At 38.5% G+C, this 24,820-nt stretch overlaps 6 protein-coding genes across 6 annotated transcripts; 2 read left to right on the forward strand and 4 right to left on the reverse strand.

Moving 5' to 3' along the window:
* The first annotated feature begins 9,147 nt into the window (after positions 1 to 9,147).
* Positions 9,148 to 9,765, forward strand: LOC134328840 (histone H1-like). Its single transcript, XM_063010070.1, has one exon. It carries the CDS (start codon positions 9,148 to 9,150, stop codon positions 9,763 to 9,765), a length of 618 nt encoding a protein of 205 aa, XP_062866140.1.
* Positions 9,766 to 10,356: 591 nt separating this feature from the next.
* LOC134328797 (histone H3-like) lies at positions 10,357 to 11,848 on the forward strand. Its single transcript, XM_063010026.1, has 2 exons — positions 10,357 to 10,739; positions 11,438 to 11,848. Exons 1-2 carry the CDS (start codon positions 10,357 to 10,359, stop codon positions 11,838 to 11,840), a joined length of 786 nt encoding a protein of 261 aa, XP_062866096.1. The 3' UTR covers positions 11,841 to 11,848.
* A 4,159-nt stretch (positions 11,849 to 16,007) lies between these two features.
* Positions 16,008 to 17,420, reverse strand: LOC134328424 (histone H2B-like). The gene is made up of 2 exons (XM_063009520.1): positions 17,416 to 17,420; positions 16,008 to 16,409 (listed from the first exon to the last, which is right to left on the reverse strand). The coding sequence occupies exons 1-2, from the start codon at positions 17,418 to 17,420 to the stop codon at positions 16,034 to 16,036; spliced, it is 381 nt and encodes a 126-aa protein (XP_062865590.1). The 3' UTR covers positions 16,008 to 16,033.
* Positions 17,421 to 18,563: 1,143 nt separating this feature from the next.
* Positions 18,564 to 18,889, reverse strand: LOC134329059 (histone H4). The gene has a single exon (XM_063010307.1). The coding sequence runs from the start codon at positions 18,873 to 18,875 to the stop codon at positions 18,564 to 18,566; it is 312 nt and encodes a 103-aa protein (XP_062866377.1). The 5' UTR covers positions 18,876 to 18,889.
* A 1,542-nt stretch (positions 18,890 to 20,431) lies between these two features.
* LOC134328947 (histone H3) lies at positions 20,432 to 20,892 on the reverse strand. Its single transcript, XM_063010189.1, has one exon. The coding sequence runs from the start codon at positions 20,890 to 20,892 to the stop codon at positions 20,482 to 20,484; it is 411 nt and encodes a 136-aa protein (XP_062866259.1). The 3' UTR covers positions 20,432 to 20,481.
* Positions 20,893 to 23,837: 2,945 nt separating this feature from the next.
* LOC134328994 (histone H2A-like) lies at positions 23,838 to 24,231 on the reverse strand. Its single transcript, XM_063010232.1, has one exon. The coding sequence runs from the start codon at positions 24,229 to 24,231 to the stop codon at positions 23,845 to 23,847; it is 387 nt and encodes a 128-aa protein (XP_062866302.1). The 3' UTR covers positions 23,838 to 23,844.
* Positions 24,232 to 24,820: the final 589 nt, after the last annotated feature.

Here is a 24,820-nt window from a genome sequence, read left to right on the forward strand (position 1 = left end):
ATATTACTTTTTTGCAAATCTTTAAAAGTGCCACAAGAGGGCGACATTAAAAGATTTTATTTTTACCCATTTGGTCAAATGAACTCATTTTACCATATCATGTAAATTTTTTTTTTTACAGTTTTCCAAAACTGCCACAAGACAGCAACATTACAAGGATTTTTTTTTTTACCATGGTCAAAAGACCTCATATTACCACATCATATCACTTTTTTTGCAAGTGCCACAAGAGGGCGACATTACATTTTTTTTTTTATTATGGTCACAAGAAAACTGGCCACAAATAATCAATTAATCAAATAATAAAAGTAAACACTCTAGCTTTGTCTTTACATTTTCAGCATTTAGCAGATGCTTTTATCCAAAGCGACTTTCATTTTTCAGTCTAAGCAATTGAGGGTTAAGGGCCTTGCTCAAGAGCCCAACGGTGGCAGCCTGGGAGTGATGAGGTTTGAACCAGCAACCTTCTGCTTACTAGTCCAGTAGCTTAACCGCTAGGCTACAACTGCCCTTGACATTCTTTTCTTTTTTTTAATACTGAAAGTCCCGCCCCCAGTCACTCCACCATGTCTCTAATTGGTTGCAGTGGAGAACAGGCTCGTAACAATATCATATCACCTTTTTTTTTACAATTGTTCAAAAATGCCACAACAGGGCGACATTACAAAGATTTTTGTTTATTATGGTCACAAGATCTCATATTAACACAACATATTATTTTATTGCAATTTTCCAAAAGTGCCAAAAGAGTGCGACTTTACAATATTTTTTTTTACCATGATTACATGATCTCATTTTACCATATCATGTTAATTTGTTTTACAATTTTCAAAAAACTGCCACAAGAGGGCGACATTATAATGATTTTATTTTTTACTATAATCAACAGACCTCATATTACCATATTATATTAGTTTTTATAACAATTCTCTAAAAGTGCCACAAGAGGGCGACATTTTTTACTTTTTTTACCATGATCACAAGAAAACTGGCCACAAATAATCACAAGGCTAAAATTACAGTGGTCTGTCTTTCTGCATGTGCTCATAACATACGTTGTAACTGTATTTACTCAACCAGTGTTTTAAAAGTATACACTCTATCTTTCACTTAACATTCTTTTATTTTCTTTATTTATTCGTGTCGGTCTCTTGCTGTTTTTTTTTTTTACTGGAAGCCCCGCCCCCAGTCACTCCACCATATCCTTTATTGATTGCAAAGGAGAACAGGCTGCAACCAATCAGCAGCCACTTGTACTGCTCATCCCCAGTCACTCCATCATATCTCTCATTGGCTGCAGTGGAGAAAACGCTGCAACCAATCAGCAGCCACTTGTACGGCAAAAATACAGAAAGACAGAAAGAGAGAACAACCAAACACAAATACATGAAAACAGAAAAAAAACACGTGTCCCTCAGGCACATAACAATATCATATCAGTATTTCTTTTTTTTACAAATCTCCAAAAGTGCCACAAGAGGGCGACAGTACAAGGACCTGTTTTTTACCATGTTCACAAAACCTCATATTACCATATCGTATTAGTTTATATAACAATTCTCCAAAAGTGCCACAAGAGGGCGACATTACAATTTTTTTTTACCACGGTCACAATAAAACTGGTGGCCACAAATAATCACAAGGCTAAAATTACAGTGGTCTGTCTACTTGCATGTGCTCATAACATATGTTGTAGCTGTATTTATCTAACCAGAGCTTTCAAAGTATACACTCTATCTTCATTCTGACATTCTTTTCATTTTTTTAAATTGTGGCGGGCACCTGCTGCTTTTATATTGAAAGTCCCGCCCCCAGTAACTCCACCATGTCTCTAATTGGTTGCAGTGGAGAACAGGCTCGTTTTTTTTGCCACAACAGGAAGACATTACAAAGATTTTTGTTTTACCATGGTCACAAGATCTCATATTAACACAGCATATTACTTCATTGCAATTCTCCAAAAGTGCCACATAGTCACATGGTCACATGAGCTCATTTTACCATGTCATGTTAATTTTTTTTTACAGTTTTCCAAAACTGCCACAAGAGGGCGACAGTACAAGGATCTTTTTTTTTACCATGTTAACAAAACCTCATATTACCATATCATATTAGTTTTTATAACAATTCTCCAAAAGTGCCACAAAAGGGCGACATCTAAATTTTTTGCTTTAGAAGTATACACTCTATCTTTGTTTTCACATTCTTTTTTTTGTTTTTATTGGAGAACAGGCTGCAACCAATCAGCAACCAGTTGTACTTAAAAAAGGCAGAAAGACAGAAAGAGAGAACAACCAAATACAAAGACGATGTTGATGCATGCTCAAATACAAAGACATGAAAAAAACATGTTTTTTTTTACAGTTCTAAAAAAGTGGTCACATGAACTCATTTTACCATATCATGTAAAACATTTTTTTACAGTATTCCAAAAGTGCCAAAACAGAGTGACATTACAAGGATTTTTTTTTTACCATGGTCAAAAGACCTCATAATACCACATCATATTGCCACAAGAGGGCAACATTAAATTTTTTTTTTTACGATTGTCACAGGAAAACTGGTGGCCACAAATAAACACAAGGCCAAAATTACAGTGGTCTGTCTACCTGCATGTGCGTTTAACATATTCTTGTAACTGTATATACTTAACCAGAGCTTTCAAAGTATACACTCTATCTTTGTCTTGACATTCTTTGTTTTTTATTTGTGGCGGTCGCCTGCTATTTTTTATTGAAAGTCCCGCCCCCAGTCACTCCACCATGTCTCTAATTGGTTGCAATAGAGAACAGACTCGTAACAATATCATATCACTATTTTTTTTACAGTTCTTTAAAAAATCCACAACAAGTCGACATTATAAAGATTTTTGTTTATTATGGTCAACAGACCTCATATTACCACATCATAATAGTTTTTATAACAGTTCTCTAAAAGTGCCACAAGAGGGCGATATTAAAAGTTTTATTTTTTTATTAGGGTCACAAGAAAACTGGACACAAAAGAAAACGCTGCAACCAATCAGCAGCCACTTGTACTGCAAAAGGGCAGATAGACAGAAAAAGAGAACAACCAAACACAAAGACATGAAAACAGAAAAAAAACACATGTCCCTCCGGCACGTAACAATATCAATTCACTATTTTTTTTTTACAGTTCTCCAAAAGTGCCACAACAGGGCGACATTACAAAGATTTTTTTTACCATGATCACAAGATCTCATATTCAGTGATGGCATAGTTACCTTGAAAAATTAATCTGATTACTGATTACTGATTACTCCTTTAAAAAGTAACTTAGTTACTTTATGGATTACTTGATTTTAAAAGTAACTAAATTAGATTACAAGTTACTTTATTAGTTATATAATGCGGAATATTTTAAAGATATTCCTTTGCAATACTTTATCATTTGGCTGCCAACTTGTGTGTACTGATGAGACTCAATTGAATCCCAGAACATGCTAGTGTGAATGCATGGAAAACAAATTTTAATTTTCTTTCAATAATATGATACAGACTGACCAACACTATTACGCTAAATCAGCATTGAAAATTGACTTTACTTTTAATAGCCTTCTACAATGCTGGAGCTTCTTAAAACGGAAGATTTTCTTTTAAATAGAAGTGTTATTTACCTGCTATTAAATAGTTTTCCAACAAAATCCGCCCAATTTGGCGGATAATCGCCCAATCTGGCAACACTGAAATGCGCAGAGAAGCTGGCGCTTTTACTCGTAGCGCGCCACGAATACTACTAAAATGTACTACTGTACTTCTGTAATTGTGTTGGTGGTTGACATTTATGTTGAGTGTATTACTGCACTGTTTTGGTGAAGAACTACTCATCTGAGGTGCGCTGCTCCTGCGTGCAGAAATGCTTCCGCAAAAAAATTGACGGCAAAGCGGTGGTGGGGGGGCCAGAGGGGTGGCCGGAGATTACTTTATGGTGGCCATGGCAACCACTGGCCACCCTCTGGCTCCGCCCCTGCCAAGAAGAAAGCAAAAATATCTTTTCACTAAGGAAAATGACAAAAATAGTAACGCACAGTAACTTGGATAAGTAACTTTAATCTGATTACTGGATTGGAAATAGTAACGCATTAGATTACTCGTTACTGAAAAATGTGGTCAGATTAGAGTAACGCGTTACTAAGTAACGCGTTACAGACCATCAGTGCTCACATTACCACATCATATCACTTTTTTGCAAATCTCCAAAAATGCCACAAGAGGGCAACATTACAAGGATTTTTTTTACCAACATGGTCACATGAACTCATTTTACCACATCAAGTTAGTTTTTAAAACAATTCTCTAAAAGTGCCACAAGAGGGCGACAATATGACTACATAACTATGTTGATTTAAACACAGTGAACAACCCTGTACTAAGTTCTGTACTGGGCCACTGTACTAATCTACCCACCCACCCACAGTTCTCCAAAAGTGCCACAAGAGGGTGACATTAAAATATTTTTTTTGTACCATGCTCACAAGAAAACTGGTGGCCACAAATAAGCACAAGGCTAAAATTACAGTGTGCTGTGAAGGGAGCTTCCAATTAATACAGATAGACGCTTTTCTCGCCTTGCTGTCATGTCTTGCTCTCCGTTATCATTTCAGCATCTCCAAGCGGAAATACGAGCTTAGGAGACGCAAGCACCTGCTACTTTATAACTAGTATACATGTATAGTTATGTGTTAATTCTCCAAAAAATGGTGTTAAATATGATAATAATGTTAGTGATAGTATTGTTGGGGTAAAATAATTTTGCCATTTATAAAGTTTAAGTTCACCGATCACAGATTTAATTACTTTCTTTAAAAAGAACACCTTATGAGGATAATTTAATATAATATTTTACATTTGTAAGATGTTTCCTCCATCCACCTTTCCTAGCTGCACTTCTGTGGAGTGTGGTGGTTGATTGTGCTCTTGTTGAAGGGTTTTACAGTTCACTTCCCCTCCGTCCTAATTACTTTGGAACAGCCCTTAATGTGGCGAGCACTCCACGTGAACGCTCAAACAGAGGCGGAGTGGAGAGGCGGAGTGAGTAGGGAGCGGATTGGGATTGGGGGCATATTTCGCATTGGTTGCAGTGGAGAACAGGCTGCAACCAATCAGCAGCCACTTGCACTGCAAAATGACAGAAAGAGAAAACAACCAAACACGACATTACAAGAATTTTTTACCAACATGGTCACATGTTTTCATTTTACCATTTCATGTTATTTTTTTTACAATTCTCCAAAAGTGTTCTAAGAGGGCGACATTACAAATATTTTTTTCTATTATGGTCACAAGACATATAATATATTGCCTTAAGTATTCACTCACCTGCCTTCACACCTATATGAACTGGAGTGACGTATCATTCTTAATCCATAGGGTTTAATATGATGTCGGCCCACCCTTAGCAGCTATAACAGCTTCAACTCTTCTAGGAAGGCTTTCCACAAGGTTTAGGAGTGTGTTTATGGGAATTTTGACCATTCTTTCAGAAGCGCATTTGTGAGGTCAGACACTGATGTTGGACGAGAAGGTCTGGCTTGCAGTCTCAGCTCTAATTCATCCCAAAGGTGTTATATCGAGTTGAGGTCAGGACTCTGTGAAGACCAGTCAAGTTCTTCCACACCAAACTCGCTCGTCCGCGTCTTTATGCATTATCTCTGGTGCACAGTCATGTTGGAACAGGAAGGGACCATCCCCAAACTGGGAACACAAAGTTGGGAACATGAAATTGTACACAATCTCTTGGTATGCTGAAGCATTAAGATTTCCTTTCACTGGAACTAAGGAGCCAAGTCCAACTCCTGAAAAACACCCCCACACTATAACCCCCCCCTCCACCACACTTTACACTCGGCACAATGCAGTCAGACAAGTACCGTTCTCCTGGCAAGCGCCAAACCCAGACTCGTCGATCGGGTTGCCAGATAGAGAAGCGTGATTCGTCACTCTATAGAACACGTCTCCACTGCTCTAGAGTCCAGTGGCGGTGTGCTCTACACCACTGCATCCGACGCATTGCATTATGCTTGGTGATGTAAGGCTTGGATGCAGCTGCTTGGCTGCATTCCATGAAGCTCTACACACTGTTCTTGAGCTAATCTGAAGGCCACATGAAGTTTGGAGGTCTGTAGCAATTGACTCTGCAGAAAATTGGCGACCTCTGTGCACTATGAGCCTCAGCTCTGTTATTTTACATGGCACTAACACTTCATGGCTGTTGTTCCCAATCGCTTCCACTTTGTTATAATACCACTGACAGTCGATATTTCAGTACCATGCTGGAATTCACTGAGCTCCTGAGACCCATTCTTTCACTAAAATTTGTAGAAGCAGTCTGCATGCCTAGGTGCTTGATTTTATACACCTGTGGCCATGGAAGTGATTGGAACACCTTAATTAAATTATTTGGATGGGTGAGTGAATACTTTTGGCAATATAGTGTATTAACATTTAAAATGACATTTTTACAATTCTCCAAAAGTGCCAAAAGAGGGCAACATCACAATAATTTTTTTTTTACCATGGTCACAAGATCTCATATTGCCATATCATAACTAATTTTTAACAGTTCTTTAAAAATGCCACAAGAAGGCAACATCACAATTTTTTCAACATGGTCACAAGATCTCGTATTATCATATCATATACCTTTTTTTTTTTTTTACAATTCTCCAAAAGTTCCACAAGAGGAGTTTGCATGTTCTCCCTTTGTCTGCATGGTTTTCCTCCAGGTGCTATGGGGTTTTTTTTCCCATAAAGGGGTATTTAAGGACAAGATAACACGAAACTGGGATATTTTTGCCAAACAAACCCCGAATTCCTAATTTATGTTGAAATAAAAGTTGTCCGGATTGTCAGATGTCAAAAAAACTGGTCTGTTTTAAATAAAAGCTGCTGGAACTCTGGTGTCACTATCCACAGTCTAGTGGGGATTCATCTTATGCCAAATTCACACTACACGACTTTTCAAGACATCAGGTCTCTGTACAGTTCACACTACACGACTGGATCTCTTGTAAACGGGAGTCTTTCAAGTCGGTGTGGCTTTCACACTACACGACTGATCTGTGATAGGGGGGTCACACACTACACCATCTATCACCAACTGGAATCACAGGAGAGCCTCTCTGGTCTCCCAAACTACGTTTAGTCACGAAAACAAACGTGAGAAGTGATTAAAGGTTTAACCTTCCTGATAGGTTATGGGTCAAATTGACTCTTCTTAAGGTTTTAAACTATAAAACAAAATACAGTTAAAAGTACTTTTTCAGGATGAAACTTGGCTTAATAAGTAAAAGCAACATATAAAATAAAAATTGTTTATTTCACATATTTGCAAAAACATTAAAACATTTTATATCAATTGCAGTTTTACAGGACAACGTATGTTAAAGTTTTTAATTCATGTCACATCCTTGTGAGGAATAAAGCAGTATGTAGGGCCCGAATAGCTCAGTCGGTAGAGCATCAGACTTTTAATCTGTGGGTCCAGGGTTCAAGTCCCTGTTCAGGTGAGTTGTTCCTTACTACAGTAAGCACTAATGTCCTGTACAACGTGGTTTATTTAGAAAGTTAAAAGATTTGTACTTAGTGAGATATATCTAATTGAAATAGCATGTACTTGATCTAGTTGTACTTGAAATAATTGTACTCCCAGCTGTTTCAAACACACTGTAGTAAATAGAGGACAGTTTAAATCTACATTTATGTGTAGCCTAATAATGCACTGAGTTCTAGATATTAATACATATATTTTATGATGAATTACATGCATCATAATTTCAGTTCTTGCTTCACAGAGCCGCTTTGTTATTGCACTGCACTAAACAGTTGGTATATCCTGCACTATTTTAGGCCTTACATAATGCAGCATCAATTCTGTTAGTACATTACAATTTACAAAGGGTAAAAGAGGGTTCTTTTTAAAGGGAATTAGCTCAAATGGTAGAGCGCTCGCTTAGCATACGAGAGGTAGCGGGATCGATGCCCGCATTCTCCAGTACAGAAACATTATGATCATTTAAGGGCATCATGTAATATGAAAGTCGTTGTGTCATTGCTCACTGAAACGCAGCATTAAAAATTATGTCAATCTGTAAGTGTTACAATGACATTAACGCTCTGTATTCATTCAAATCATTTGTTGAAGACCATTTTTGATTTTTAAATTGACAAACACGCAATAACTTATAATATATAAAAAATATAATATATAATATATATATAAGTAGAGGTACGTGACTTGTTGATGTTTTTTTTTCTTTTTATCCAGGGAAACGCTTTGTAAAAGATGAACAGCTGAAACTCACGACATTCCCTAAACTGATCTATTTCAGTCATGGTTTTTATCTAACTCGCTTATGACACTTGTTAACACTTGTTAGCTATCGTTGTGGCTGAAACACATGAATTTTTAAATTAGAACAGAAATCATTGTGAATACGGTTGTTTTGACTTATTCTGACTAACATTAAATGTTCTTCTTATTATCATCATTATTATTCTAAATTATTATGTTTATTATTATTTTTTTCCATTTGTTCTTTCAGCTACATGACAGTTAAGCACCCTGGACTCGACCTAGTCCTGCTTGGTAGCTGTGTTTTACTTCTCACTAAACAGCCTATTTTTCTAGTAGAAAATGAAGCTCACATCCGCTTATAAATACATGTGGAAAACTCCAAGGTCTGGTTTGCTCTTTTCAGCCTGTGTCTACAAGAAGATCGGGTTTCCTCAGCATATTTTTACGTGTAATAAGATGTGAAATGTGCGCTGCGTCGCTTTACGCATCAGGAGCGGTGTGCTGTTTTAGCAGAACACAAGGAAACAGAGCATCGTTAGGTTCCCTTTGCGGGCTTTTACATGAACGAGAGAACTTATGTTCGGCCGACGTGCACTTTATTACCTCGTATTTTATATCAGGACTTGTATTTTAATCATTATTTGCCATGAGAAAACACAAGTGCGCATGTGTCACGGAAGCACACAGACGCTGCGCTGGCCGAGCTGAGTCTACACAGTTCTCATGTGTGCTATAAAGCCCCGCCCCCTCTCGTAAGAGGGAGGAGTCTCTGTACAACAGAGCACAGCGCTTCACTCGCTCTTTCTTAGCGCCGTTTCAGCTCCAACAACGATGGTAGAAGAAGCTCCAGCACCGGCCAGCTCGGCCCCCGCCAAGGCTCCTAAAAAGAAGACCGCGGCCAAACCCAAGAAAGCGGGTCCCAGCGTCGGCGAGCTGATCGTCAAAGCTGTTTCCGCTTCCAAGGAGAGGAGCGGCGTGTCCCTGGCCGCCCTGAAGAAAGCTCTGTCTGCAGGTGGATACGACGTGGAGAAGAACAACTCCCGCGTCAAACTCACCGTCAAAAGCCTGGTGACCAAGGACATCCTGGTGCAGACCAAGGGCACCGGCGCCTCAGGCTCTTTCAAGCTCAACAAGAAGCAGACCGAGGAGAAGAAGCCCGCGGCCAAAAAAGCCGCCGCTCCTAAAGTGAAAAAGGCCGCAAAGAAACCCGCCGCTGCAAAGAAGCCCAAGAAGGTAACAGCCAAGAAGCCCGCAGCTAAGAAGTCCCCCAAGAAGGTCAAGAAACCCGCTGCTGCCGCTAAGAAAGCCACCAAGAGCCCCAAGAAGGCTAAGAAGCCGGCGACCCCCAAGAAGGCAGCCAAAAGTCCTAAAAAAGCCAAGGCAGCCAAACCCAAGACCGCTAAGCCCAAAGCGTCCAAGGCCAAAAAAGCTGCCCCCAAGAAGAAGTAAACATGTTCCTGTTTTATTAACTTCGTTTTCTTAAAACGGCTCTTTTAAGAGCCACCTATATCTTCCTCTAAAGAGTCTCGTTTCCTAAACACATACATATAAGCAGCATGCAAACACACAACTATTCATACATATTTTGTGCAGAGTGTAATAAGCAAGGAGTTCAAAACACTAAGTATAACTGGTCTTGTTTTATTTGTAATAATGATTTTGTCACACATCCCCATAAAACTGTCCGTATAAATGTGTATATGTATGTGCACTCACGTATATGAGCACCTTACATAATGTAATTGTTAGTGTAAATGTTATTGTGACATAATATAAAGTAATTGTTGCTTAAGAGAAGCTTTTCTGTATCATACATTACACGGGCGGGAGAACGGAGGAGAAGAGAGGGGAGGAGGTGGGGGCAGTATGTGAGGGGGCGTGTATGTGTTTCCCTGGGACTTGACGGCGCGTTTATGATTGGCTAGGCTGTGCCTTCGCTCTAAGCCAATAGGAGAGAGGCCAGTTTGCCTATATCATACCGTTTCGAGCCCTCTCCAAGTTTACTTCAGTTTTGTTCCACGAACGTATCTGACTATCAAAATGAGTGGTCGAGGAAAGACCGGTGGTAAGACTAGGGCTAAGGCCAAGACTCGCTCATCCCGTGCCGGCCTTCAGTTCCCCGTGGGCCGTGTTCACAGACTGCTACGTAAGGGTAATTACGCCCACCGTGTGGGAGCTGGTGCTCCTGTCTACTTGGCTGCCGTGCTGGAGTATCTGACCGCTGAGATCCTCGAGTTGGCTGGTAACGCCGCCAGAGATAACAAGAAGTCTCGTATCATCCCTCGTCATCTGCAGTTGGCCGTGCGTAACGACGAGGAGTTGAACAGACTGCTTGGAGGTGTAACCATCGCTCAGGGCGGTGTGCTGCCTAACATCCAGGCGGTTCTGTTGCCCAAGAAGACCGAGAAAGCAGCCAAGGCCAAGTAAAGTCGCTCTCGTGATCTAACCAAAAGGCTCTTTTAAGAGCCACCCATTTCCACAGAAAAAGTGCAATTTCCCCAGATAAAGTGTAAATAACACAAATGTAATATTGTTTCATGGACTCACACGGCATAAACCACATGATTTATGACATGGTAAAATTAACAAATCAATATGTACGACTTATTTTTTCACCATTTATCTATCTTTACATATTTCACTATATATGTATACATTAGCCAAGTTATAGATCACTTGCAGTAGCAAAACCAACAATATAGACGATTAAAAGTGGTGCAACAAACGTGTTTGTGTAATAAACATGGAACAAAAATATTAATAATGCTAATAACAATAATAATAAGCAAAATGAACGAAATATTCAATATATTTTTTTAAAAGGTATATACTTTAAATGCGATTGTAAGCTGTGTTCTAAAAGCACAAAGAAACAAAGGAAAGTATTATAAATCCCACCAACAGCATAGAGGAAATACTGTGTTTCTGAAACGAGGCAGCGGCAGAACGCCGACCAGTAAGCGACATTTGACGTAAGCACGATCGTCCAATGAGAAAAGAGCTTCATCAAGACGCCCAATGAGCGCGGAGCGGCTCTGGTACTTAAATAGAGCGTGTTGGGCGGGCTAACATATTCTGTCCTACAGTTGGTGAAGTGCAGAGTTCCAGACGCGATGGCAAGAACCAAGCAGACCGCTCGTAAATCCACCGGTGGTAAGGCGCCGAGGAAGCAGCTCGCCACTAAGGCTGCCCGCAAGAGCGCCCCGGCTACTGGCGGTGTGAAGAAACCTCACCGTTACAGGCCAGGTACCGTGGCTCTGCGTGAAATCCGCCGTTATCAGAAGTCCACTGAGCTGCTCATCCGCAAGCTGCCCTTCCAGCGCCTGGTTAGAGAGATCGCTCAGGACTTTAAGACCGATCTGCGCTTCCAGAGTTCTGCCGTCATGGCTCTGCAGGAGGCCAGTGAGGCTTACCTGGTCGGTCTGTTCGAGGACACCAACCTGTGCGCCATCCATGCCAAGAGGGTGACCATCATGCCTAAGGACATCCAGCTGGCCCGCCGTATTCGCGGAGAGCGTGCTTAAACAAACCCACTCCATCCAGTTATCCACAAAGGCTCTTTTAAGAGCCACTTACATGATTCCACTGAAATGAGCACTTTTTATAACTTTTTTATTTATTTATTATTCCATTGTGTGTGCGTGTTCCGAGTTATAATTTAGTTATATTTATCAGTTATAAATATTAGGAAAAACTGGTTGTGTGTGTGTAGAGATGTACTTCACATGTTCTTACAACAATTATAAGCAAGGTTACATAAGTACAGTTCATTAAAGATTGGCAGGTGGTGTCTTATAACACATGATTAATAATGTTTATAGTGGTGTATGTTTATGGGGTTCTATAAAGCATTGAGTTAGTAAGAGTAATATAGTAGTTATGAGCGGTAGAGTAACAAAAAAAACATGCCAATAAGTAAGAGGGAGCCGTAAATTGCAGCGGTGGTAAAAATATCAGGCTACTAATGCAAAAAAAAGATCAATAATCAATTATTATTATTCAGAATAATATAACAATAATAAAATACTATTCTAGGTACTCAACACAGGGTAATTAGAGAAATTTTAGAACATACATACTGTAAAATATTAAGTGTAAATAATCATAATTACTTATAATAATGATTTTTATTTCTATTATAGTTGTTGTAATAATAGTATTATTGGTGATGGTAGTAGTAGTAGTAACTGTAATTATAATGTTATGGAGAACCAATAGACGGTTAGTGGAGCGTTTCTTCCATCTCGTGACCAAAATTTAAAAACACGAACTAAATCTGTGTGTTTATGTGTGTATGTGTGTGTTTTCTTTTATGTATGTATATTTTTATGTATTTTCATGTAATATAAAAATTGTTAGGAGGATTTAGTGGCGTTGGTGTTGCACGGTGTACACAGTCTGTATTTTACACAGAGATGGTATAAACTGATTGTAGTGTAATCTACAGTATGGCTGTACATTGGTAGAATGTAAACACGCTGGATGAAGGCATAAGGAATGAGCAGAATATTGAATGTTAACCATAAGACTGGTTATTGTAATAATGGTAATAAAACAACCGTATTCACAATGATGCCTTTTCTAATTTGGAAATTCATGTGTTTCAGCCGCCACCATAGCTAACAAGTGTTAACAAGTGTCAAAAGCGAGTGAGATAAAGACCATGACTGAATTAGATTAAAGGGGAAGGCCACTTCCTGTTCCAGCAGGACTAAACCTCTGTGCACAAAGCAAAATCCACAAACATAAAGAGAAGCTCGGCTTCAAGAAGCTCCAGTGTCCTGCACAGAGGCCTGACCGAAGCCCCACAGCACAGCTGAGGAATTAAAGTTTTTGGTGGCACTCACACTCAGGCTGGAACTCATTGTGCTCGCTACCTGATCTGAAGGCATGAGGACCCAGGTGTGGTTCATCAGCTCCAGGTGCGACTTGTGTTCCTAGGCAGCACAGATGATATCTGTTGAGCTCAATTTAAAACCTCCTTCTAACCCAAACTATAATAACCCCAAAATGTTTCTAACCGTAACTATGATAACCCCAACATGTATCTAACCCAATTAGGATAACCCCAAGCTAGTTCTAACCCTAAATTAATCCTATTTTTACTATCAGGCAATGAAATTAGAAGGAGGCAGAGTAAAAACATCAACATCATTTCACTATTTAATTTATTTTCACGAAAACAGGTGGGCATAAAAAGTGTAGGTTTTCACATTAACAATACACAAAAAAAAAATTCTATAACTTTTGGAACTTAATGACTTCATTTGCTGTTTTTCAGTCCTTTGAAGCAGTCAAGAGCAGCTTTGTGATTTCCAAAAAGTACATAAAGCGCTATAAAAAGACCTTATAGCTTTTGTATTTGAGCTAGCAAAGCTTCACACCTGAATGTTGTGCATTGTTCACGTTCTTGTATTTCACGGTGTTTAGTACCGTAATGGGGATTTAAATTGTAAACTTTAAACGGCTTTACTTCTGACTTCAGTAAATAAAAAGACGCCCATGTCTTGTTAAGAAATTGCAGTTTCTATCTATTGCACTCACAGTTCTGTTCGCGAACACATTACGGTGAAGCTGGATACACTCGCACACACCTAAATCATAAACTCAGAGGGAAATAAAAAAAAACAGAACACCCCCCCCCCCCCCCCACCCCATAAAAAAAGAAAATTAATTAATTAATTAATTTGAGTTCACATACACTGACACATTTCTAAAACAACACATGGCTCCTACACTTACACAAGAGATCTCACTTATTAACATGCTTTTTTTTTTTTATAATTCTTTTTAAAACTCAGAAATGGCTTTAACACAGCTAACACTGAAACATAAAATATCTTCTTTCACTTATTTGGATTTTATTGATACACAGCTAAGATCACTTTCACTTTAATCAAGATGTGTCTGACTTTGAAATATGTTTATGAAACGTTATGCTTTAGCAGAATATGACTTATAACGTCCCATTTCTCACAATACAGTGAAATATACAAACACATTTTTAACACAGATGTCACTTATAAAGACTTGCATCAGTATTGTTCAGCACAGACAAATCCAAACACTGCGTTACACATTTTTTATGTATTTATTTATTTAATGTATTCATTGTTTATGTATTTATTTAGTTATTCACTCATTCATGACCCTAACACCCACGTTAACATAACATTAATGGCGCTAGCAGTCCTAGCTGTGTGACACATATCCAGGGCCAGCTGTAGCCTAGTGGTTAAGGTACTAGGCCAGTGACTGCTAGGTTATCACTGTTGGGCCCTTGAGCAAGGCTCTTAACCCTCAATTGCTGATTTAAACTAATATGAATTTTTGATCATACACTGCTGTATTCTCCCACACTGTCTTTCCAAATTCCTAGTATGTTCTTTGTTTTTTGCTACATTGTCATGTCTCTAATGGCTGTTTGTCCCACCTAATTGTACAAAATTAAAAAATGCGACAAACATGGCGATTATAGTACATTGTAATAAGGTTTAGGGTTGCATAGGGTTTATGGTTGTTTCTTTGTTTGTCTTTCTTTCTTTTGGCACAACATGTTTAGAAGAAAAATTCTTAACATTAAACATTAGTTACAGAAAAATATGTCATGTGGAATACATCACATCGATTGTGGACCGATTTACTGTGAGGATAAAACAGTGGAGGTAATAAGTTACGCGCTTTACATGAGGCCTACTCCGAGCAGCTGCGGTCACAGTGGGCGGTCACTGCTCAACTCCGCCCCATTGTCTTCAAATTCAACAGGGCTTCCATGCAACCCTAAACCCTATTACAATGTACTATAATCGCCATATTTGTCGCATTTTTTAATATTGTACAATTAGGTGGGACAAATAGCCATTAGAGACATGACAATGTAGCCCAAAAAATAACCCATACTAGGATATAAGACAGAGTGGGAGAACAGAGCAGTGTATGATCAAAAAATCATATTAAGTCAAATCAGTAAAGTTGTAGTGAAATTGAAATAAAACAATCAAATAGCTTTAGAAACCTTTCAGTGCTTGTGAAAGTAGCATTAGAGACACGTTAGGATAAAAAAAACTACATCTAAAACACCTGCAGTGGTGTAGGAGGAGGTGTAGGGTGAATAAAACATGAGGGTAAAATTGTGTTTAGGAATGTGTAATATATAAATTGACAACGCTTGTGTTTGTTGCTAGCTTTTGCAGGTGTGTGTGTGAGAGAGAGAGTAAAAAATGTAAGTAAAATAGGTGGATATGTCTCACCTGGACTGCTAGAGCCATTAATGTTTTGTTAAATTGGGTGTTAGGGTCATGAATGAGTGATTAACTAAATAAACAATGAATACATTAAGTAAATAAATAAATTCAAATTGAGTAAATAAGTTTTCTGATTCTTCTGTGCTGAACAATACTGACTTATAAAGTCTTTATAAGTGACATCTGTGTTAAAAATGTGTTTGTATATTTCACTGTATTGTGAGAAATGGAAAGTTATAAGTCATATTCTGCTAAAGCATAACGTTTCATAAACATATTTCAAAGTCAGACACATCTTGGTTAAAGTGAAAGTGATCTTAGCTGTGTATCAATAAAAGCCAAATACTGTAAAAATAGATACAGTGTGTATGACGTATTCAGATCTAATATTTAAAAAGAGGAAAATTCTCTTAACTTGATAAGATGGGTGGCTCTTAAAAGAGCCGTTGGTTTGCCAGAGCGACTAAGGCGCTTTACTTGGAGCTGGTGTACTTGGTGACGGCCTTGGTACCCTCGGACACGGCGTGCTTGGCCAGCTCACCGGGAAGCAGCAGGCGCACGGCGGTCTGGATCTCCCTGGAGGTAATGGTGGAGCGCTTGTTGTAGTGAGCCAGACGAGAGGACTCACCAGCGATACGCTCGAAAATGTCGTTGACGAAGGAGTTCATGATGCCCATAGCCTTGGAGGAGATCCCGGTATCAGGGTGGACCTGTTTCAGGACCTTGTACACGTAGATAGCGTAGCTCTCCTTCCTGGCCTTTCTGCGCTTCTTGCCTCCTTTGCCGGCGGTCTTGGTGACGGTTTTCTTGGAGCCCTTCTTGGTCGCGGCCTTCGGGTTTTTAAATAAACTTTATTGTACAAATTTATATCACATTACAAATATCATTTACATCATACACGTACAGTAATATTACATTAATTGATACATTTCATGTAATAATACAAATATTTACATTTTCTTTTAGAATTAATTAAACTCGCTACTCGACCAATCACTATTGGTCTAAAGTCCATTAAAAAGGTCCCATGGAATTGTCATGCGTTTAGATTTCATTTTACATTTTTTCATGCATTTTAATTTGGCCATACATTGTTTAACTACATCTTCACAATCAATATACACATTTTCAGTTGTCATTTTACATCGAGTTTTCCATATTTGATTCACCACTACAGCAATCACAATCCAGTACAATAGTCTTTTTCCACATAGTTTATCAAGGTTAAAGCCACCATAAATGACGTTTTTCCTAGACAGTTCTATATCTAATCCCAAGTCCTTAATACAATTCCAAATTTCTCTGGAGCGTTGACAGTCTACTAGTAAATGCCCAACTGTTTCGTTTTCGTTGCAATTTGGCATTGGACATAAGTTAGTTTTAACAAAACAACTCCACTTTACTACTGCTCTCACCGGTAATCTACCTAAGGCTGACAACCACATTGTATCTTTCATTTTTCTAGATATTATTTTATTTTGTAATAAATCTATAAGATTTTCATTTTCCTCTTTTGTGCAGTCTTTAAACTGTATCATACCATTATAAATGTAATTCGCAATTTCTTTATGAATTATTTTATTGGACTGCGTGACCCAATTTATTTCCAAAAGTCTATATTTTTCGACAAAGTCGCCATATAAGAGTTTATAGTAGGGGACATCTTTCCTTTTCTTCCCTCTTAGTTTGGCCCATTCATCAGTATTCCCTAACCAAGCTGCTTTTCGAGCTAAGCTTAAACTAATATGTTTGCAATAATTAATTTTAAGCTTTATTCCAAAATTAATTGCTTCTAGTCCTCCATTCTTTTTAGCTTTATATAGGAATTCTCTTTTAACTATTTCGAAGTTTCTACCCCATATTGTTCTGATACAAGTTTTGTTCAATTTTGTTATTATATTTTGCGTTGGTGGAAATACAATGGATAGAAACAATAATTTTGCTAATATAAAGACATTAATTAAATTTATTTTTGCTTCATAACTTGTTTTCCAATTCATTAATTTGTTGGACTCTTCAGTAATTTCTAATATTTTCTTATTCCAATTTTTATCTAATGCATTCTCATTGCTTATTTGTATACCAAGTACTGTGATTTCATCTTTTACTTGTATACTAAGACTTGGTTTACTATTTGGGTCACCAATCCACACTGCTTCTGTTTTATTTTGATTCAAAATAAACCGCGGCCTTCGCTGGTTCTGGCATGATGCTGCTGTTTCCTCTAGAACAAACTGCAAGTGAATGTAGACGCTCTACACGCCCGCTTTATTAACCCTGCATGCTGAGTAAGCCAAGTTGGAACACGTAACTCTGATTGGTCCAAGCTCCTGGGTTTCTATTGGACAGACAACATACCGTTCCACGCCCCCTTCTGCCCCATTCACTAGAATCTGTTCTTTGTTGTCTGTTCCCGCTTAATCTGAGGTCGATACATGTTTTAAAACCGAATATAAAATAATCAATAGCAATATTTTGTTACATTTTATTAAATTTTATATAATATATATATATATATATATATATATATATATACTGTATATATATATATATTATAGATACATAGTTCGATCAATTTAATTTTTTTGGTTGTTTAGTTTTTTAACCGAAGCATTCGGGCACAATGTTTTACTGTATTTTACAGAGATCGTGTTAATGATTGTAGTGTAATCTACAGTAGGCTGTACATTGGTAGTATGCAAACACGGCGTATGAAGGCTAAACGAGAGATCCGATAGTAAACGTAATACTAAAACTACTAATGATAATTCCAAGCTTTTAGAGCTACATAAGTGAATTTATAAAAAAAAATGCATCAGTGAATGTGTTATTTTTACTTATGCTTTCAAGCTTTTGGGGCTAAACAAGTGATTTGCAAATCTACGCATCAGTGAACGTACTACTACTATTAACAATATTAATAATAAAGCAGGAATTTCTCTTTTGTAGAAACTATGGGTGGCTCTTAAAAGAGCCGTTGTGTTAGCGTGGAGGTCTGAACGTTTAACCCCCGAATCCGTACAGGGTGCGTCCCTGGCGTTTCAGAGCGTACACCACGTCCATTGCGGTGACGGTCTTTCTCTTGGCGTGCTCGGTGTAGGTGACGGCATCACGGATGACGTTCTCAAGGAAAACCTTGAGCACACCGCGGGTCTCCTCGTAGATCAAGCCGGAAATACGCTTCACACCGCCACGGCGAGCCAAACGGCGGATGGCGGGTTTAGTAATACCCTGGATGTTATCACGGAGAACTTTGCGGTGACGCTTAGCGCCTCCTTTTCCAAGACCTTTGCCGCCTTTTCCTCTTCCGGACATCGTTACTGCTCTCGTCGAGATGAAGTGAGTCAATGCAGGACGAGCGTTCACAGCGAGCCTGTTATTTCCCTCTACCGGACCTAGTTGAAGACGATGGGGCGGAGTTAAGCAGTGACCGCCCACTGTGACCGCAGTTGCTCGGAGTAGATCTTATAGAACGTGCTAGTGCCTCCACTGTTTTTCACAGTAAATCGGCTCACGATCCATCCAATGTTTTCCACATAACTATTACTGTAACTGATGTACGCTATGCAGTTTTTAGGAATGCTTTGCCAACAGGATAAAAAAGAAAAAAATTCAACAGGGCTTTTATACAACACTAAAACCTATTATAATGCAGTAGATCCGCAATATTTGTCTCAGTTTTAATATTGTACAATTAGGTGGGACAAATAGCCATTAGAGACATGACAATGTAGCCAATACAATCTATATCAGGAGATAAGGTTCAGTTTATGATCAAAATGGTAGTTGAAATAAGAAAATTTAGAGTAAAATTGGAGTCAATTAAACAAAATGCTTTAAAAACTTTTCAGTGTCTGTAGAAGTAGCATTAGAGACACGTTAGGGTAAATAAATGTACGTCTAACTCACCTGCATCGGTCTAAGTGTCTTTTTTAAGGTAAATTAAATGTGAAGGTAAAATTGTGTTTAGAAATGTGTAATATATAAATGGACAATGCTTGTGCTGGTTAGTTCGTGTGTGTGCCTGTGCCTGTGTCGTGTGTGTGTGTGTGTGTGAGAGAGAGAGAGATGTCTGAGTAAAATAAAAAAATGAATAAATACATTAAAAAATGAAAACATTAAACAAAAAAATAAATAAATGTGTAATTGTAGAACTTACAGCACAAATGTGTAAGACTGAAAGATGTTAGTCTATGACAAGTGGACAGTTAATATATATTTATATTTATTTATACATAAAAATACATATTATACATACAGAGACGAAAACACATACTTACATACTCATACACACAGATTTAGTTTGTGTTGTCACATTTTAACCACGAGATGGGAGCCACGCTCCACTAATTGTGTATTGATTCTCCATAACATTATAATTACAGCTACTAGTACTACTACTACTATCACCAATAATCCTATTATTACAACAATGTATAATAGAAATAATGCATTATTATGAGTAATTATGATTATTTACAGTTAATATTTTACAGTATGTATGTTCAAAATTGTAATTGCTGTGTTAATTACCTATAATAGTATTTTATTATTGACATTTATACATTATTCTGAATAATAATTTACTGTACTACTCATAACGACTATATTACTCGTACTAACTTAATGCTTAACAGAACCCCGTAAACATACACCACTATAAAAATTATTAATCTGTATGTTATAATACAATATTATAATTATGTGTTATAAGACGCCACCTGACAACCTTTAATCTGCTGTACTTATGTAACCCGTTTTTACTATTTATAACTGATAAACATAATTAATTTATAATTCGGAACCGACACACGCACACAAATAAATAAAAGAAAAAGTTATGAAAAATGCCCATTTCAGTGGAAGCATGTAAGTGGCTCTTAAAAGAGCCTTTGGGGATAACTGGATGGAGTGGGTTTGTTTAAGCACGCTCTCCGCGAATACGGCGGGCCAGCTGGATGTCCTTAGGCATGATGGTCACCCTCTTGGCATGGATGGCGCACAGGTTGGTGTCCTCGAACAGACCGACCAGGTAAGCCTCACTGGCCTCCTGCAGAGCCATGACGGCAGAACTCTGGAAGCGCAGATCGGTCTTAAAGTCCTGAGCGATCTCTCTAACCAGGCGCTGGAAGGGCAGCTTGCGGATGAGCAGCTCAGTGGACTTCTGATAACGGCGGATTTCACGCAGAGCCACGGTACCTGGCCTGTAACGGTGAGGTTTCTTCACACCGCCGGTAGCCGGGGCGCTCTTGCGGGCAGCCTTAGTGGCGAGCTGCTTCCTCGGCGCCTTACCACCGGTGGACTTACGAGCGGTCTGCTTGGTTCTTGCCATCGAGTCTGGAACTCTGCACTAGAGGTGGGCGGATCGATCCAAATATCGATATATCGATACCAACGCTAGTATTGATATTGAGCAATACTTGTGTAAAAAGATCGATACTCAAGCTTTTTTTCTCTCCCGCACGCACTGACTGCTGCGCACGCGGATTCATCAAAGTCTCTCTGTCTGTAAGAGCCCTCCCCCCTCTCGTCTTTTGTTGTTGCACCGTCACGTGGCTCAGCGGCGCCAGCCAAACAGCCATGCAGGTAGGCTCAGCCTGGCCCGCCCACTCAGCCCTTGCAGTCGCCCCTCGAGTCGACACGTCACAGTACGGAGAGAGACATGATACTGTTCTTAAATAAAAACCTCTAATCCTTTGTTCTCAACGGGGGGAGGGCCCACAGTGTAGCTGTATTCTTTCTCTATTCTCTATTTACACTTTCTTTATTTAATTTTCACTTATTGTTTTTATTTAGTTTAAAGCCAGAAGTGCACTGAAGGGAAGAAATTCCTTATTCTTTGTATTATTTTCTTGTATTGTTCGACTTGAAAAAAAGAACAAGTTTGAAACTGTTTACAATATTTGTTGTGGTGTGTTAATTTTTCTGTATTGTGGTTTGTCAGCTCTCTAGCCTCAGAAGATTGTTTTAATTAGCTTTAAGTTATATTTTTTTACACTCTTTATCTAAGAAAAAACGTCGAGAAGTGCACTGAAGGGAAGAAATTCCTTATTTTTTGTATTATTTTATTGTATTGTTCGACTTGAAAAACAGAATAAGTTTGAAACTGTTTACAGTATTTGTTGTGGTGTGTTAATTTTGTTGTATTGTGGTTTGTCAGCCCTCTACCTCAGGAGATTTTGTTTTAAGTTGTGTTGAGTGATATTTTTTTACACTCTGTTTATTTAGGAAAAAACAGAATTGAACTGAAAGGAAGAAAATTCCTTCTTTTTTATTGTTTTTCCTAAGAACAATTCTATTTGAAAAAAGAAACAAAGAAAGAAAGAACTAGAAAAGATGTCTAGTGAGGGGAGAATTTTTATTTTATTTTTGTATTGTGGTGGTATTTTCCTAATGTTAAGGCAAACCTTGTTTTGTTACTGTTCCATTGTTTCTAAACAAAAATGTTGATTGTGATAATAAAGTATTTTGTTGTCACGTACAATGTTTGGCGAAATTCTATCCTAGGTCTTTTGGATCGTTTGGATCTATGAAGCTTAAATATTAAAAAGTATCGGTATCGATATCGGCGATACTGGCCCTGCATTTACTTGGTATCGGATCGATACCAAAATTCCCGGTATCACCCACCTCTAGTTTGAGAAGCTCACAGCGGGAGAGCGAGTGAGTCTGCTAGTTTAAATGAATCAAATTATTCTTTGAGTCGATTGAGTCCCTAGACTCGAAAGAGTCGATTCACTAAGTTGATAGTACTCAGCAATCCAAGCAGTTGGAAGCTGAAGGAGTCGCTTCCCTACATAGTGCACTACGTAGATAGTATTTTAGATATGAATTTATGTTCCCTACATAGTGCACTAAATTGTATATCAGATAACGGATTTATGTTCCTTACATAGTGCACTAGATAGTGTATTAAATAGTGAATTAGACAATTGGTTTATTTTCCCTACACAGTTCACTAGATAGTGTATTACATAATTAATTATGTTCCCTACAGAGTGCACTAGATTATATTTTTGATCATAGATTTATGTTCCTTTCTTATTGCACTAGACAGTATATTAGACAATTGATTTATGTTCCCTACACAGTGCGCTAGATTGTATATCAGATAACGGATTTAATACGCAGTCGTAGTAAAAAAGTCTGTGTCTCCTTCATGTGTGTGTGCGTGTGTGAGTGTGTCGTTCTTGGCCGCTCGTTGTAGATTCCGGGAGATTTTATCTGACTTGTGAGAATCAGGGAGCCACTATGTATATGCGGGAGACTCCCGGAACTTTTTCTGTACTTTATTTTACAAAAAGCCAGAGTGTACAATGAGGGGGAATTATGTTTCTTATTATATAATTGTTTCTCAACAAAAACCCCAGACTTCATAAGTTTATTACATTAATAAAATTACTTTTTATTCACCTACAAACTGTAGTGGGTTTTCACTGCACATGATGAACTAATAAACACAAAATCATTAATTAGTCAAAGCAAATTGATGATACATTCACCTCATAAATCATGATACACTGCTCTACCCTACATGAAAGTAAGTACAAAGTATCAGTATCGGATCGATATCGGCGATACTGGCCCTGTATTTACTTGGTATCGGATCGATATAAAATTTTGCAGTATCGCACACCACTACTCTGCACTTCACTACTCCAACACGCTCTTTTTAAGTACCAGAGCCGCTCCGCGCTCATTGGGCGTCTTGATTACGCTCTTTTCTCATTGGACGATCGTGCTTACGTCAAATGTCACTTACTGGTCGGCGTTCTGCCGCTGCCTCGTTTCAAAAAACATAGTATTTCTTCTATGCTGTTGGCGGGATTAATAATACTTTCCATTGTTTCTTTGTGCTTTTAGAACACAGCTTACAATCGCATTTAAAGTATATAACTTTTTAAAAAATATATTATTGAATATTTCGTTCATTTTCCTTATTATTATTAGCATTATTATTATTTTTGTTCCATGTTTATTACACAAACACGTTTGTTGCACCACTTTTAATCGTCTATATTGTTGGTTTTGCTACCGCAAGTGATCTATAACTTGGCTAATGTATACATATATAGGGATATATGTAAAGATAGATAAATGGGGAAAAAATAAGTCGTACATATTGATTTGTTAATTTTACCATGTCATAAATCATGTGGTTTATGCCGTGTGAGTCTATGAAACGATATTACATTTATTTACACATTATCTGGGGAAATTGCACTTTTTCTGTGGAAATGGGTGGCTCTTAAAAGAGCCTTTTGGTTAGAACACGAGAGCGACTTTACTTGGACTTGGCTCCTTTCTCGGTCTTCTTGGGTAACAGAACAGCCTGGATGTTAGGCAGCACACCGCCCTGAGCGATGGTTACACCTCCAAGCAGTCTGTTCAACTCCTCGTCGTTACGCACGGCCAACTGCAGATGACGAGGGATGATACGAGACTTCTTGTTATCTCTGGCGGCGTTACCAGCCAACTCGAGGATCTCAGCGGTCAGATACTCCAGCACGGCAGCCAAGTAGACAGGAGCACCAGCTCCCACACGCTCGGCGTAATTTCCCTTACGTAGCAGTCTGTGAACACGGCCCACGGGGAACTGAAGGCCGGCACGGGATGAACGAGTCTTGGCCTTAGCCCTAGTCTTACCGGTGGTCTTCCCTCGGCCACTCATTTTGATGATCAGATGTGTTCGTCGAACAAAACTGAAGTAAACTGAGAAAGAGCTCGAAACGGTGTAATATAGGCAAACTGGCTCTCTCCTATTGGCTTAGAGCGACGGCACAGCTGAGCCAATCCTAAACGCGCCGTCATGTCTCAGGGAAACACATACACGCCCCCTCACATACTGCCCCCCCCCCCTCCTCCCCTCTCTTCTCCTCCGTTCTCCCGCCCGTGTAATGTATGATACAGAAAAGCTTCTTTTTAGCAACAATTACATTATATTATGTCACAATAACATTTACACTAACAATTACATTATGTAAGGAGCTCATATACGTGAGTGCACATACATATACACATTTATACGGACAGTTTTATGGGGATGTGTGACAAAATCATTATTACACATAAAACAGGACCAGTTATACTTAGTGTTTTTAACTCCTTGCTTATCACTCTCTCCACAAAATATGTATGTATGGATGGTTGCATGTATGAATAGTTGTATGTTTGCATGCATGCTTATATGTATGTATGTGTTTAGGAAACGCGACTCTTTATGGGAGGATATAGGTGGCTCTTAAAAGAGCCGTTTTAAG

This window comes from Trichomycterus rosablanca, chromosome 15, assembly GCF_030014385.1.
Source record: "Trichomycterus rosablanca isolate fTriRos1 chromosome 15, fTriRos1.hap1, whole genome shotgun sequence".
Taxonomy (NCBI): domain Eukaryota; kingdom Metazoa; phylum Chordata; class Actinopteri; order Siluriformes; family Trichomycteridae; genus Trichomycterus; species Trichomycterus rosablanca.